Below are 16,674 nucleotides of genomic sequence, written 5' to 3' on the forward strand. Positions count from 1 at the left end.
AAAAATGTATTGTAAGTGATTTCTAGTGTTTATTAGCATTTGTAACATTTAAAACACAACAGATAGGTTTGGATGCGGAGGATATCGATTTTTAAAAGGTTACGGGAGAAGTCCCCAAACTAAATTGGTGTCGCGAAGACTTCAAAGAATGACGTCGATTTATTCTCCTTATTTTAAAAAATAAAATAGGAGCGAAAATTTTCGAACAACGCAAACGAGATACGTTGTTGCGGACTTACACATTCGATGTACGTCGTTTCTACAGCACACTCAGGCGCTCTGCGACCCCCAAACGCCAGATATGCCTGTCTTCCCGAGGGTTATGGTGCTTCCACGTTTCCGCGATCGTCCGTGGTCTCCAGTAGCGTGGCGCGAATGATCGATTATTGATATTTCCCCATTTGAAGGTATGGTACAGAATCGATTTTTAAGGTGTTCGCAACGAACACCCTGTTTATCGATACTTTTCCATAGGTTTAAATGGCTGATCAATCGATGGATCGCAAAGCACTGACGGTCTCCGCGTCTATGATAATCAAGACAATAACTGATCTGATAAATATTACCTCGGACGAATGCACACAACAGTGATCAAACTGATGAATATCAAACGACACAAAAAACTGAGACTGCCAGACATTCTCGATTTTTACGCGGCCGTTGCATACGTTTCTGGTAAATTGTTTCCAATGTATGGTCCCTCTCCTTCTACAGCTGCATATTGCCATCAGTTCATCAACGATGACATATTGTATTTTCCGATTGACTTTATTCGCTTCACTCCAGTGGCTGGTAGGTCCTTGAATGTAAAATTTATTGACTTGTGATTCCGGTGAACTCAATTCACTTGGATTTATACTACGCCCCGTTTTTCGACGAAATCTCCAAATTCGTTTCTTCGACCAAAATGTCTTTTTTTTTTAAAAAAAAAAAAATGATTTTTTAACAAAAAAATGATTTTTAAAAAAAGTTTAATTATTTTCTATTAGGGAAAAGTTTTCCTCAAAGGACGAAAGTCCTTCCTTGTGTGTACGATCGCAGACACCCAACGTGCAACAACGCTTTCTTTATTCTTTACGATGCGTACTAAAAACGAGGAAGAGCCAAATTTTCAATCGGGAAATGAGAAATATACCTCATGTTGCTTTTAGCCAACATGGACATGATACGCCCGGGTCCCAGGAAGCATTTTCCTTGAAATTTTAAAAAAAAAATTTCTCCTTATAAAAAACATTAGCGGATCCAGCAAATTGGCAACATTGTATTTTCTCCATTTAAACCTATGGAAATGTATCGATTCTTGGAGAGACCAGGTGCTCCGACGAGAATCGATTACATAGCATGGGTTTAAATGGAAGAAATCCGGTGTTGCCAAATTGCTGGATCCGTCTCTGATAAAAAATAAAGCAGGAGCGGAGATTTTGAAAAACCGCGACCGAGATATGCCTTTTTGCAGTTTCACCGTTGCGGAAGAAATAGTGCTTCAATGGCAGTCGATAATCGTTCTACTCTTACCTTTGCAGATGATGAAATTTACAAAGCAAAGGCCTCTTTCTCAAATGCCCACGCTCAGAGATGCGGTAAGTTCAACGTAAATCTTAGACCGCATGCAGAGACTATTGAAAACGTAAAACTAATTAATTCATGATATGAGTTCGTGGTGCTGGTTGAATATTGCAATAAGAGGAAGGTCAAAAGCAAAAAAATCAGAGTAGAGTTTCGAGTTTAATTTTGTGCCTCGTAAGTATACAAGTAACACATTGCTTGATGGCGCATACTGATACATTATATCTTGAGCTACAGCTAGAAAAAATTGAACCGAGTTAAGCAGGAAGGAATCAGGCTACATCAGCTACTGCAAAATTTAATTAGGTTTAATGTTTTACATGAAAACAGGTGTGCGGATTTTCGTGCAATTTTTAGTGAATTTTTTGCAAAGCACGAAGCAAACTCCTTGAAATTTTCAAAGGAATCCGCACGAGCGTTCTCTAGAGTATAAAAAATTAAAGTGCCCGCTTAAATTCGGCAATAGCTGTTTGGTTCACATGGCGTGCTTTGCGATATATCGATTGTTATGCCATTTAAACCTATGGAAAAGGATCGATAAACAGGGTGTTCGCAGCGAACACCTTGATAATCGATTCTTTACCATAGATTTAAATGGCATAATAATCGATAGATCGCATTTCACGCCACGCCACTGGCTTGGTTCCTTTCTGCTAAACGCAGTTCAATTAAGAGTCAACTTGATCACGTGTCACCAGAAATACCGCAGTATATCCGATTCGGATCTGTCGCTCCTCTGTGGCGGAGGAATTCTGAGGGCTGGATGATATTCTGAGATATGCCATAACACCTAAATAACCGCCGCAGAAACAGAATTTTTGCAATCTTAAAAAAATTAATTTTTATGGAGGAAATGGAGGAAAAAACTTAGAAATGAGCAGTTGAACTATGATTTTGAAGTCCCAGACCGTAGAGATGAGTAAATAGGAATACTAAGCGTGGAAAAGCAAAGAATCACGACGTAACATGGTAGCATTATATGTATCGGACGGAGAGATATTGGACTTCATGCTCATTGCTCAGCCATAGCTATTCTAATTTAATTTACAATGAAGCAGGTTTTTTCTATTTTTATCCGGGGAAATAAATACGAACATGACGCTCAATTTCGTGGAATCTGGCAGGATATCTACTAAAACAGGCCGGCCAAAAATCAGTACTTTTACAGAACTTTTTCAGTACATTCCCAGGAAATTCAGTACCTCCTTGATAGAAAAATTCAGTACTTTTTCAGTAGCTCCAATTGGCGAAATTCGGAAAATTTAAAGACTTTGAATTTTCCACTCAAATTGCGACAAAAATGACAAAAAAATGAAAAAATTCCGGACCTTCTTGCGGAATTCCGCACTCTTTCAGCACTCCCGGACCGCCCTTAAAAAATCAGTACTTTATCCGTACTTTCCGAAAATTCCGGACTTGTAGACACCCCGCCTAGGTACTCTCTGATAGTAGATGAGCAAAGAGTCCACAAATTTTACTGCATGATACATAATTTAGAATCTTTCTCAAAAGCGCTAAACCTCAACCTGCATTTTCCTCCTCCAGCCAGGTAGATGGAGTCAAGACCACGAGGGTGAGATCCATCGTTCCAACGACGAGACCCTCCAAAACCCGAGATTTATGTATCATCAGCAGGAGCAAGAATCAATGACGGGGCCCTCGAAAAAACAAAATAGTCCATCCTCAGAGTTGAATGAGAAGAAAAAGCCAAACTTGTTTGGCCCTTTTTTTCGAGGACAGGAAGATGGCGTAAAGAATTCGAAACTCCCAAGGCGAAGGTTGCTGCGAGGTAGTTCAGACGACGAGTTAGCATACAATCAATCGCATAGGTTCGTGTGCGACACATGCTCCAGCAATCGCATAGCCTGGGTTAATGGCAAATGCGGCAATATGTTCGCTTTTGGGTTGATGAACAGGCCTGGCTTGCATCATGATGGGTACGTGCCTGACGACATAGGCATCGGGGAGGAGTACGAGTACGTCGCGTTCGAATATTGCCTCGATTGCGGGCAAATTCAGGATGGAGTCCATGAGTTCCCCCTCCCGGAGACGTATTTTGAGAAACATCGGATTATGGCGATAAACCCTGATTACTACGAGGATGATAGCGAAGATACGAAGACTCCCAAGTAGCATCGTCATCTACTCTCTAGGTGGCGCTCATCAAGAAAACGTCTAATTTCTAGAAAGATCAATTTTCTAGAAAGAAAATAGGTATAAAGTAGATCTAGAAAATAGACACGAGAAAATAGAAAGAAAATACATCGTTTCCTTGCATTTTCTTAAAAGAAAACATTAAGAGATTGACTGGAAAATAATTCTACTTTCAATAAATTTCCTATCTTTTTCCCAAATGGAAAGTTGACAGAAAGTAGACCTATGAAATAGATCTATTTTCTTTGGTCAGACTTTTGACTCGCAGTGTTTTTTCTTTCAATTTTCCAGATAACTCTCATTTTCTTGGTATTTTCTACAAGTTTTCTTAATATTTGTTTTCTGGGAAAAAATTTTATTTTGCTACTTGGGCTACTGCGAAGATAGGCAGATAATTAACTCTATTTGGACTAGATTTTGCAATTGAATCAGTGAGAACGAAAATACACCAACTCGGTGGCTCGAAAATGCCGCATCTGTTCCAACTTGGAAATGTGAAAAGTCCTCAAGCACCTGCGTCTTTCGTCACCGAACTTCTTTTTCTTGTACTAACTTTTTCAACCACTGTGCAGTTTTGCGTGTGTCTTGATTATTTTCATTTTTTCGAGTTGGTGTGTTTTCGTTCTCACTGATTCAATTTTCATTTAAGACGGTCAATCTTCCTAAAAGTCATTGACATCATAGCGCATCTGTTCCAACTTTGACCTTTAAAGTTTCCTTAAGTACTAATTGTCTTTCGGCACCAAAACTCTTTAACTTAAACACTTCTTCGACAACTTTGCAATTTTGTGTTTGTCTAGATTATTTTAATTTTTTCGAGTTGGTGTGTTTTCGCCCTCACTGATTCAATTAGGAACTCTGGTAAAAATTGGAAGTGGGATCTGTATTCCAAAATGCTATAGACCTAGCCGGCTGAAAGATTTCCTATGGCTTCTGTATCCGGCTATACAATTTCTAATGGCCTTTTATAGCAGATGGCGATAAAGCTACACCCAAGCGATAAACTGCGCATAGCCCGGCGCACAGTGGATCCAGTCAATTAGAGAGGTCGGACTTGAAATTTTTGACATAAACTGCGAACTTTGATGTTTATTTCGTCACATTTTAAAGTTCAAGGGGTGCTCCTAGAAGAAAATTTCACAAAGAAACCAATGGAACCACTTTCAAAACCTCAAAGTTTTGTATAAACGGAGTTGTATAGGTAAGCGTGTAAAGGTTCCAAATTTTGTCCGACCTCTCCATTGACTGGATCCGCTGTGCGGCGATAAGAACTAGAGCCCGGCTGCACGATTTTCTATCGCCTTCTATTCCGGCTATAAGAATTCCTATGGTATTTTGGAGCGTAGCTCCCTTTGCCAATTTTTACCAGGGAACTACAATTCGTTGCTTCCTAAACGAAGAAATGTAACTCTATCCAGGGTTGCGAAATTGACCAAGACAAAGTGATCGTTTACAAGAATGTGCCCGCGATATTTTGGTCAAAAATTTACCTGATTTTCGCATGAGATCAGAGGATAAATCAGTGAAATTTTCAACCAGGAAAGCCCAAGATTTTCCTTCTTAAAGTGCAATTTGCGTGGAGAACTTTGGCAATATTGAAATGTACTTAAGTTCTTTTGTGGGGGAAACGGAGAATTGAAGTGCTTGGAAGACAAGGCGCATAATATTGATAAACTCAACTAAAAGTACCTAGTTTGATACTTGAAAAAAAGAGACTAGAAACTCTTTCTTTCATGTCTGAAAGAACAGTCTGAATGAATGTCTGAAAGAATAGTCTGAAAGAATGTCTGAAAGAATAGTGAAAACTGCACGACTAAAATCCAGCTTTAAAGCATCAAAAAGTGAGTTTTAACTTCTTTTCTACCAGAGGGCTCCATGTAATTTTAGAGCTGTAAACACGTTTAGGTTGAAATAGCAAAAACTGCATTTATGCACCTCGTCCTCCATCCTCCAAGCCCCTCAATTTCTAGCTCGGTTTAAAAAAAAAAACGTATGCACCATTAGTTTCCCTATAGACTTATGTATTTTTATACGGATGAGCCAGAAATTATAGTTCCTAATTTCAACAGCTAATCCATTTCTAATCGCCTACGAGAAGAGGGACTTTCGTCCACGATGAATCTGCAGTATCTCGCGATAATTAACGATACCATACCATACCGTAATTTGTGAGGAACTTACTTTGTTTTTGAGAGTGGTTTAGATTTTTCAGGCGACTTTCACGAAATAATTATGTTTGCGTTACATTTTGAGGCTATTCGGGATTAAAGTGAGTAAAGGTTCTAATAAGAACGAGATGTTGGTGATGTCTGTGAACTTATTTCAAAAATGTTGCGAAAAAAATAGACCTTCAAAAATCGCATTGAAGGGCGACTTTTCAAAGTCAATATTGGCGCGTATACGTAGTATACCGCCTTTGCGATCGTTTCGAACCCTGCTCGATACAATAACCGAGTCCCTTAGTTCCTTACCGAAAAGTGACTACCGCGAACTTCTGAGATTTTCCAAAGCGTGTGAAAAGTTTATTTATCCATCAATAATTATGATTTAAAGTTGTTTCTCATTCTGGGGCTCATTAGTTTATGTGCAGTGAATACCAAGAGTCTACGTTACTTGGTTTTTTCAAAAAAAGCCTAAGAATGCGACGCGCTGATTTAAAATATGCATATATAAGCAGAATCAAGCGAATTGATTCGAGGATGGCTGAGCAGGTCGGCACTCTCGAAATGAGAATTTAACTCCTCCGTTTTGTTCAAAACGTTGCTTTGACAGATCTGTAACCTCGGTTATACTTTTCAAAAGTTGGTACCCGTGCTCTGATAGTGCTGTTCATCTGACAACAATGTCAGTGTCAGCTGATAATAATATTTTTATCATATGAGGTTAATAAAAAGTTTTCAGTCAGTCTTTGACATCCTGAATAATTGTCTTGGTATTTATTTACTAATTTTACAGAATTATATTTTATTTCTTATTAAAACTAAGAAATACAGTGCAATCTGTGTAAGTGCAATCTGTGATGAGCCTCGAGACTCATTAGACCATTAGCTAAACGTGGCTCATACAGGAATCCACTTACCCCTCTCTTCCCCACGCTCCTGATCACTGCGTCGGCGTCTCGACGAACAATAGCTAATGACGGTCGCCAAGCTAGGCCGGGATCCTCAGCCCCTCGCCCAATTACTTACGCTTCATTAACCATTTCACCGTCACTCTAGGATTCGTCCAATTTTCAAAAAAAATTGTTTCGCGAGTTTTTAGCAATTTTTTCCTTACTCTCCGTTAAAACACGAATTAAAAGAGGTCTCATTCATAAAAATCGGCCAAATAGAAGAGAAGTTACAGTATTCGAAATCCGAAGAAATCAACAAAACTTCTCCAAACAAAAAATAAAATGAAGGGGGGGGGGAATGTATAAATTACAATTTAATATGATTGACCTCAGAATGTGACAAGCAATTCAATTATAAAAAGGAGAAAAAATTGAGTGAAATTACAAAAAATTAGCCTCTTGCAAGGGGCTTCCTTGTATGAGTTTTGACCTGAAGACAAGTAAATCCCGTTATATTATTAAAACGAAATTGACTCCATAGTTTAATGCCTTAGTTTCTTGAATACGATTATTTTAAGCTCTCGAAAATTTATACCAGCAATTTTACCCATGGGGTGATTTCCTGAGAGCTGATAATATCACGAATTTCTCATAGAGCCCTTCAAAAATGGCTTGCTTTTTGGGCAGCCGATTCGGCCATCAAACCGGGGTTTAAATGGAAGCTGATATTAACACAAAGCTCTGAGAAAAATTTTGAGATAAGTATAGGAACGGTTTGTAAATTACGAGGAGAGGCGGGCATTCTGTTCAGCATATCGATACATAAGTATTTTCACACGTAGAATTTAATTTTCACGTCAGGGAGTCGACATATTTTGATTTTTTCGATTTTATACGGAAAATGTATGGTTTTTCGGGATTGAAATTACTTACAATTGTTTCATGAAAAATGAATGCACCCAAAATGACTATAGCATTTTGACTTTCACATACGTGCACTCACTAAATCGATTGGTAAATTCAAAGAGTGGGTACATCGACCTGGTATATCAAGTTTCTGCAATTTTTTACGGCAAATCGGTAGATTTTCGGGATGTGAATTGCTTACTTTCAATTCATGAATGAATAAAGCATGGACATGGTTGAGCTTCTTTGCATGAAAAGACGTTTAAAATAACAAAATCAAGACATATTTAATACAATTGCATTTATATCGAGTCAATTTCTTTTCAATAATATAACGGGATTTATAATACCGGTGATTTGGGTATTTTAGCCCCAAAATACCTTTAAATCGACTTTATCTTCTAGGAATTCGACAGAATTTTTCCTTTCTTCGCTTAAATTTTTCCGTAGCACTTTTCTTCAAGAATCTGATAAGATTTTGCTTGAGGCGGATCAAAAAACTTAAATTTGTTCGAATAGCTTTCTAGATTCACAATACACGGTCTCGTCAAGGTGCGTCGTTGACCTTGCAGTGTTGGATCGTGAATTCTCTTGTTGTGCTGCTTGCCTTTTTTGAAATCTCTGTAAATGAAAACTAAAGGGGTTGATATGTGCGAGTTAATGACGCGCCTTATCAACACATTGTGTTGGAGTTCACTGCTTGTTTTTTCTTTGTTTTTTCAATCAATTGAATCCTGCCTCTTTTTGTCCGCTATAGCTCATTAACTTGGACTATTTTTTTTTCTTTTCTTTTCTTTTTTTTCTTTTTTTTTCTTTTTTTTTCATCTATTAGGTCCAATAAGTAGGTAAACTTGCTTTTTCCGAAATCGCAAAAATTTTGCTTTATCGGTTTCATTCACTGCCAGCTATATCAATGGCTATAAAGTGCGAAACTACGTACCTCACTCGCGGTGCTTTGAAAAGCCAGCCTCTATTTTATTTTTACGGGAGGAAACAAGTCAACTTTAAAACTTTAAATTTTTACACTGATGGAAAAGAAAAATCAACGAACTTTTCCATTGTCTAGTTTTTCGAGGAGACCATGAAGTATGACAAGAAGTCTGCAGCGTCGCTAAGAGATTTCACACTTTTGCAATCGATATGTGAATTTACAATTGAGTAAACTGACGAGAAAATAAAGCGACTCAAGTGAAGATTTTATATCGACCATATAAAAAATGTGATTCCAGCTTCGAAAGCATGCTTCGAAAGCATGCTTCGAAAGCATGCATGCTTTCGAAGCCAGGATGAGTTCCCGTAAATGTAAAAAAAAAACAACAACACAATTTTAAATTAATAAAAAATTATATTTAATTCATATTTTTTAATGACTAAGATCATTGTGATCCGATCATGAACCGGATGCGAGGAAGAGTTTTGCGTGTTCAGTCTCGCGCCTTTGACACAATGACGAGACGTGTATGATCGAGTATCGATATTTCCTCCATTCGAAGCCATGGTAGAGAATCGATTAATAAGGTCTTCGTTGCGAAAACCCTATTCAACGATCTTTTTCCATAGGTTTGAATGGCAGATCAATCAATCTATCGAAAAGTACGCTACGCCACTGCTTTGACAACAGTTCAGAACTGGAGGACAATTTTTAGGGTTCTTTTAACGCACGGTTCATCCGGTTTGAAAGTAAAATATAAAACAAGATAACAAAAACAAAGTTAAGATATATTGTAATTTATACAACCACTTACTCTAAATTTAAGAGTTTCAGTTTCAGTGCGGGAGTTTTTTTAACTGAAAAGTTGTTACTTACAACTTACAACTTACTTAGGTGTATAACTGACTTGCATTTGAATTAGTTCAGTATATTACACTTACATGGCCTTACAAAATTTACAATTTTAACGGTTTTAATTTTTCAATTTTTTGTATTAATTTAATTAATTTGTTTAATCAATTTTATTCTACAGAAATACAGTGAGATTTGACTGCAATTATTTTAAAAAAGACTGACAATATTAATTGAAAAAAAAGACGTTTTAAGATAGTATAGAAGAAAGTTGACAACTGAGGTTTATTCAGTGCTTAGATTTGATAGGTACGGCACGGCATTTTTACAAAATGACAGGCACGCATAATAAAGTAGTGTAAAAGAGAGTAAAAAAATTGGCCAGCGGCATATCATTTTAAATACTGACATGGAAAATAAAAATTGCCGGTACACGATAGAGTTCCAAAGTAGGATTTCTAAAGGTAAATTACGACATAATCAAATAAATTTTGAGTAGAGTATCTTTCTGATGAGTGTTGAGTCATTCTCAATTTCTTACTCTCTTTCATTACCTACATATATTTATTATATAATTAGTTGTCGCACCAAAGGAAGTCACACACGACAAAATCGGAGACAATGTAATACAGCCTTCTAAAAATAATCTTCGTGAATGATCATTACGACAGAAGAAAGCGCTGGCGCTTCGGTTCGATTCCTTAAAAAAAAGAAAAAAAATACTTCTGCAAAAGGCAGAGTAAAGTCTTGGAAAAATTTATATTAACCAAAATTAAAACGTCAATAAAATTTCAGATTTTATAAATATTTTCGAGATATTCATTTTCGGCATCAACCTCAATAATTAGGGAAAACAATTTTCTAAAATGCGAAGTCCGGCTTGGCTGAATTCAGTTCTTGCTGAATGCTGTAAAAAGGTACGAGAAAACAGTTCTTTCCGGATTCGTTTGTATTCATCTACAATAAAACGGACCGTTAAGACGATGTCATTAGGAATGGACCTAGAAAATGTTTCATTCTTTTTAATCGCTTTTGAATGTTGACCAAATTTTAAATTCAACAGCCAAAGACCAAAACATAGCCAGGTTCTGAATGTAGGGAATCTTGCACAAGAGTTATAACAAGTATACTGTACAGGACACGTACAAGTCTCGATCTTTCCTCGAGTGAACTGCGTGTTATGATTAAGTAAAAAAATCGCTGCATATAATCTTAGTGCTGTAGCGAGAGCAAATACTTTCTTCATGTTGGAACCTGGCTAATTTTAAAAGACCGCTACAAAAGGCCTCATTCTCGCTGCTTTTTCATTTAAATTTCTAAAAAACAAAACAAAAAACATGCATTCTAAGTCCATTCCGATCCGTTGCCATAAAATAAAATTAATACTTAACTATATGTACAATAATTAAAATGTCTAAGAATAAGATCAATCAATTTTTCTTCTAATAATTTTACTACAAAGTAATCGGTTTCATTTTTGACACAAGGCTGCAGGTCAGAAGGGGTGTTGATTGGCGAAAGATTTCTTGATTAAACAAATTGCAAAGGTCGGCATTTCTATTTACAGCCGAAAACTAGACTTATTGGACATTTTATGATTTGACCGTCCTTTTGACGTACGATAGCCGGTCTAGACGGATCCTAGTCTTAAACTGTTTGATTGCAGTTTTTTTAAAGTTGAATGATGTAGAAAATTAATTATGAATTGACAGTAATTTGTTTGATGCTAGAAGTCCAAATCAAGTGCTCAAAATGATAGTCTTCGGTAAAAATTAAATAGAGAGATCAAGTTTAAATGGTCAAGTTACAGACTGATTTTTATTTTCATTGTAAAAAAGCACAATACTGATTTGTCCTCTGAAAGCGATCTAATGAGTTTTTTGGGGGATGCTTGGCATAGTCATCTGCGACCACGAAGAGACAGACGTACGGTGACATTTTCACTAGGATACTGACTGCCAGGGGCGATCACAAATTTTGCTTTGAAAGGATAACACGCCTGCACATCACACTGGAAAAAAAAAAACCACATTGGATCTAGAGTCCAGACTCTTGAAAACATCGACAAGAAAAAATACTCTTGATTCAATCAGATTTAAGCTTAAATCAAGAACCAAGCTTCTTAATTTGAGCGGACTTCCTTCTGATTTAAGCTAAAATCTGATTGAATCAAGAGTCCTTGTCTTGTCAATGTTTTCAAGAGTCAGGACTCCAGATCCAATGTGTTCTTTTCAGTGCATTATTCGTTCCCTGAATACTTCACTGATTTTTTGTGCCACAGCATTTCTTACGAGAAGAAGTTCAATTTCACTTCAGTTAATTTTAATAAAACTTCGGATGAAAAATCATTGATTCTTTCCCAAAGGTTACTCAGAAAACTTTAAAAAAAAACTCTGTAGAAACACGTAGAAATCGACACCCCTCTCTGCCAAACAATATTTTTGACTACACTTTGCTCTCCACGATCCTTCGTGAAAGAACGTTTCTTGTGACAAATTTGATTAGTGTACGCTGAGCATCTCACAAGCTTCAATCTAGAGAGGTTCTTTTCTATAGGTCCATGGAAATGTGCTGAAGATCCAGCGCGATTCTCACAAGTCGACAGAACTTTGATTATTCAATTTCAATCAATTGAGGGGCTTGGAGGACAAGGCGCATAAGTGCATTTTTTGAAAAAAAAAAAAAAAACACGAGATGTTGATGATTTCAAGTAAAAATGCATATTCTGTGAAAAATTCGCTCCTGAATTCAAATGTTAAAGCACCAAAAAGTCAGTTTGAACTGTCTTTCCGCCATAAGGATCCATGTAATTTCGAAACTTCAAACCTCGAAATAGTAATAACTGCACGTATGCGCTTTGTCCTCCAAGCCCCTCAATTATAGGTATCCCATACACTGGCGGATCCAGCAATTTGGCAACACCGGATTTCCTCCATTTAAACCTATGAAAATATATCGATTCTCGAAGAGGCCAGGTGTTCCGCCAAGGATCGATTATTTAGCATAAGTTTAAATAGAGGAAATCTAGTATTGCCAAATTACTGGATCCGCCTCTGCCAATCAATTCTAGACGAGGTAGCCTGCCTTCATCTACAAGGATTTTTTTACACGCGTTTAATGGGCGAGGTTCAGAGCTGCCAACTTGCGAAACTTGCCCCTCAGGATTGGAACTATCACTCGATATGGACCAGCGGGTGAGTGATGTGAAACATGAGGTCAGAGGTTAAATTTGGTAAGAGCGCACTTCGCGGGCTTAAACGTTATCTGACTGAAATTTTGGGGGGGGAAATTCAACCCGTGGAGTCTTTTGATTCGTTAAATTCCACATAAACTATGACTTTGCAATGTTAAAAATTTACAATTTTTAGTGGATTCGTCTTCTTAATGAAACATCAAAAAGTGTACCAAAGTGAGGGCAAACTATTTTTCAATACTTCTCGCCTTCAGTTACTGTGATTTTGTACTGATTTCCCTCTATAATATGCTGAAAAATTCGATTATACAATTACATTATAGATTTACAAACTGTATTCATTATGAAATTAGTATGAAAGAGGGCATGGGTTCATGGAAACCTGATCATGGAATCATTTAAAAAGTATCTGAAAGAAAGGTCCGAGTAAGCATAAATTATTTGACTTTTAGATTTCCTATGGTTAGGTGTTCACTTGAACAGTACTTTCAGATAAATTTCAAACTATTCCAAGATTTTTTGTGGATATTATTATCAGATGGACAACAGAATGCTAAGTTTCAGGGATTTTCGTGAAAATTCCTTGAAATTGAGAACGTGGGTATCGGTGGATCGATTGACTTTGGATCGCGACATCACTATACTGAATATCCGTCGTAAGTCTATAGTTAATAGTCAAATCAGGCGTTCTTTGATATATCAGGCGAGTGGTTGATGATTATTCTTTAGATTAAAATTCTCGATGTTTTAAATTTTTTTTTTTTTTTTTTCAAAATGATGATTTAGAAACGTAAGGAAGAATCCTTCGTAAAATTCACAGTAAGCTAGAGGTTTGGGGCTATTTTTATGATTTATAACGCTGAAATGAACTTTCATCTGAAAGATTTGTGTAAAAACTGAATCGATATTTCTCAACTGCCCTTGAAGATAGCGAAAGAAAACAAATGCATCTGTTAAAAACTGTGGCTGGTCTTCGTCAGGTCATGCTTTTGAAGGTTTTAAAATATTGAAAACTTCCTTGAAAAATCAAGAGGGACTCTGTTAAGAACCTAAGAGACTGCGTAAATCTTTGAATTCCGACCACCAGCCTGAACATTTGATAAAACCTCTGATTTGACCGACAGATCCACCTTGCGGGCCGATTATTGAAATTAATAGACAAAGCTATAGAAAAAGAAGACAAAAAGGGATATGGAAGGATTCTATTGGTTAAAGCGAGTGGTTGCAATGGACAAAGGAGGTAGGTAATAAACAAACTGACGACAATCCACTGGAGACCCTACAGTTAGTCCATCATATTCTCCCTTAGTCTATAAGAACCATCTATCTCAACAAATGGGATCGCTCCATAGTCCATACGTCTTCTTTGTCTATAGCTTTTTCTATCAATGTCGATAATCAACCCGCTGGGGGCTATTTAACCCGCTGAAAGGAAGGCGGATTTAAAGAGGAGGCGGGGGTCGTCCTGCTTTGAGCCGGAAGAGGAAGGAGTCTCGTTTCTATTTACATGTTGAGCGTGGTTGGGGGTTGGCGACGGTGGGATCTGGGGGGTCAGAGCTTGCCGGAGTAATGGGAGCCGATGTTGGAGGGGGGTCCCCGGTGACCGTTGTGGGGATGCGTGTGGTTGTTGCCTATCTTGCCGTGGGCAGGCGCCGAGTAGCGGCTCCCCGGCCTCGAGTGGACGATGGCGTAGTGGTCGCTATTGGTCGACATGCTCCGCGTTGAGTTCATTGTAGAACCACCCGACGTGTAGCCTGGCTTCCCGTTCAGCGAGTACCTGCAATACACGCAAATACACCATTTTACACTACTACCCAATTTTTTAAGTCAAATGTGAGCGAACGCACCACTAAAAAAGGTACGAAACTACACTAAAAAAAAATTCTCGGCGTTTTTACCACGGTCCGTTGGTACTTTTACCATCTCACTTTTTTACCAATTATTGGTAATTTTACCAAGACAGACTGGTAAGCTTACCTAAAAACCGGTATTTTTACTGTTTCTTTCAGGTAAGAATACCACAGTTATTGGTAATCAATTCCCGGTAATTTTGCCATTTTATCTCGGTAATTCCGCCACAGTCGATAAAAAATATTGGCGTTTTTACCAAGGTCCAGTAAAATTACCGAGAAAGTTCAATAATTTTACCGAGATTTCTCGGTAAAATTACCAATTCCATAAATGGTAATTTTACCAAGAAAAAACTGGGATCAAATAGAACCCTGAATTCATGGTAATTTTACCTTTTCTTAGTAATTACACAGAGATTTTTTTTTCAGTATAAGTGTGGCTAAAGAGTGAAACACAGTAATTTCAAAATTCCTATTCTTTAGGAGAGCCCAAACAGCGTTTTCTCTTTTAACTCGAGGTAAACACTGCTGTGCGGAGGAAGAACGCCGTGCGAGCCTCCAGACGTTGCCACATTTTCTCCGATAAGAAACGAATTTGCTGTGTAAATTGTGAATATTTTCCCCCGATTTTCGGACGGTTTTGTTCGCAATTTAATCTAAAATAGAGAATATCCAAAAAAGAATGCATTCTTTTCCTTGAAAAATAATAATTTACCGTTAGACAACATCCGAAGTTTCATAAGGCGTTTTTCCTCATCACTCAAATTGCTGGCCTCATAACTTTTAATGCGCAATTGCTCACGAGCATTCTGGCTTCCTTTTTGAAAATTCATGGGAGACGCGCGTTTCTCCCCCCCCCCCCCCCCCCCCTGGTAAGGAGCTTCTTCGGTGCCGAAACTAACGCTAAAATATTAAACACGACGACGGTTCCAACGTTAATACGTTGGAGAGCGTTTACCGTAGCACCTCGTCAGTATGTAAACGTGGTTTTGCGCGGACGGAAGAGAGCGCTGCAAGACTCTGTCGAACTAAACGTGGAGCGTAACCTACATACATATATACAAGAAATGTCTTGTCATCATAGAGTAAAATACAGGGGTCATTAGTAAAGGGGTACTTCGTACCCAAAAATTTTTCTAGAACTATGGGCTATAGGCTGCTCCTCTTAAATAGAGCTTTCTAGTGGTGTATAGTTGTCTGGGGTTTACTTGGCTTTAAGTGGCACTTACGCGGTTTTAGCAGTTTTTGATAGACACAAAAATTTTGTTTTTATTTTATTTGTGTCCCGAACCGTCTCCTTTTTTTTTTGCCGAATTGGGGTAAATTTGCCGAAATGGGTTGCGCTCTTTTTCACACACCTCTTTAATTAGATCTACTCATTTTAGCGGGAGAAGATATCAAGTTTTATGATGGATTACCTGGATCCGTACTGGGAACCGTGCCAACTCCTGTAGGGGTCGTAGTCTTCGATGATGCTGGGTTCCTTCTCGATGACCTCCGTGCGGGCGCAGGAGCAGGTCATGGCCGAGCAGAGGAACACGTTGATGATGAGCATGAGCAGGAAGAGGGCTCCAAAGATTATGCATAGCCACAAGAGCCACGCCGGCCGGATACCGCCCTCGTCACACAGCTCCGAGTACACTGCCCAACAGAGATGAAAAAGGAGGTTTCAGTGCGATGCATCTAGAGGGGACTAGAGTCCCTTTATACTGAGAGTCAAGACAATGCGAATCCATTTCTGATTGGTTAACCGGATTTTAGGCCTTCACAGTGTCACAAACGGAAATAAAGATTACATTTTCACCAATTGCAAAGATTATAATCTGAAATGGACCGAGGAATTTCGGGTTCGACAAGGAACAAACGGAATGAGAGAAGGAACGGAGAAAGGAATTTAAGAATGAGCCGATCAAAGATTACGAAAAACGTTCAATTTCTGTAATCTTTATTCCCGTTTGTGACTCCATGAGGGGTGTTGTCTTGACTCTCAGTATAAAGGGACTCTAGAGGGGACTAGACTACAGTCACAGCGAAGAGAGCCGTAAAGGCAAACATTAGGTTTTGAGAAAATGGGTTCACAATTGGATTGCATTTTGCGAAAAGGAACCAGAGGCATTGCAACGATGCTAAGATTGTGCAACTTCATCCTTTGCAATCTAATTACTGACAT

The 16,674-nt window shown here is 38.1% G+C and overlaps 2 protein-coding genes across 5 annotated transcripts in view; one reads left to right on the plus strand and one right to left on the minus strand.

Moving 5' to 3' along the window:
* The first annotated feature begins 604 nt into the window (after window positions 1-604).
* Window positions 605-3,974, plus strand: LOC109029777 (uncharacterized). Its single transcript, XM_019040403.2, has 3 exons — window positions 605-792; window positions 1,524-1,580; window positions 3,112-3,974. The coding sequence occupies exons 1-3, from the start codon at window positions 694-696 to the stop codon at window positions 3,697-3,699; spliced, it is 744 nt and encodes a 247-aa protein (XP_018895948.2). The 5' UTR covers window positions 605-693; the 3' UTR covers window positions 3,700-3,974.
* A 5,029-nt stretch (window positions 3,975-9,003) lies between these two features.
* Window positions 9,004-16,674, minus strand: part of LOC109029756 (uncharacterized) — a 240,872-nt gene continuing 233,201 nt past the window's right edge. For all 4 annotated transcript variants that reach the window (XM_019040373.2, XM_072306197.1, XM_072306198.1 and 1 more), the window contains exons 8-9: window positions 15,923-16,145; window positions 9,004-14,431 (exon numbers count right to left, since the gene is read on the minus strand). In XM_019040373.2, the coding sequence (XP_018895918.1) occupies window positions 14,206-14,431; window positions 15,923-16,145 (449 nt within the window). In that variant the 3' untranslated portion in view covers window positions 9,004-14,205. The remainder of the gene's footprint in view (window positions 14,432-15,922; window positions 16,146-16,674) is intronic.

The sequence above is a fragment of the Bemisia tabaci genome, chromosome 1 (genome assembly GCF_918797505.1).
Source record: "Bemisia tabaci chromosome 1, PGI_BMITA_v3".
NCBI lineage: Eukaryota > Metazoa > Arthropoda > Insecta > Hemiptera > Aleyrodidae > Bemisia > Bemisia tabaci.

Bases quoted from the DNA above. Each gene is read 5' to 3' on its own strand.
- LOC109029777 (XM_019040403.2), top strand. From the start codon at position 694: ATGGTCCCTCTCCTTCTACAGCTGCATATTGCCATCAGTTCATCAACG. The intron at 793-1,523 runs GTAGGTCCTTGA...TTACCTTTGCAG, and splicing joins TCGCTTCACTCCAGTGGCTG to ATGATGAAATTTACAAAGCA. The intron at 1,581-3,111 runs GTAAGTTCAACG...TTCCTCCTCCAG, and splicing joins TGCCCACGCTCAGAGATGCG to CCAGGTAGATGGAGTCAAGA.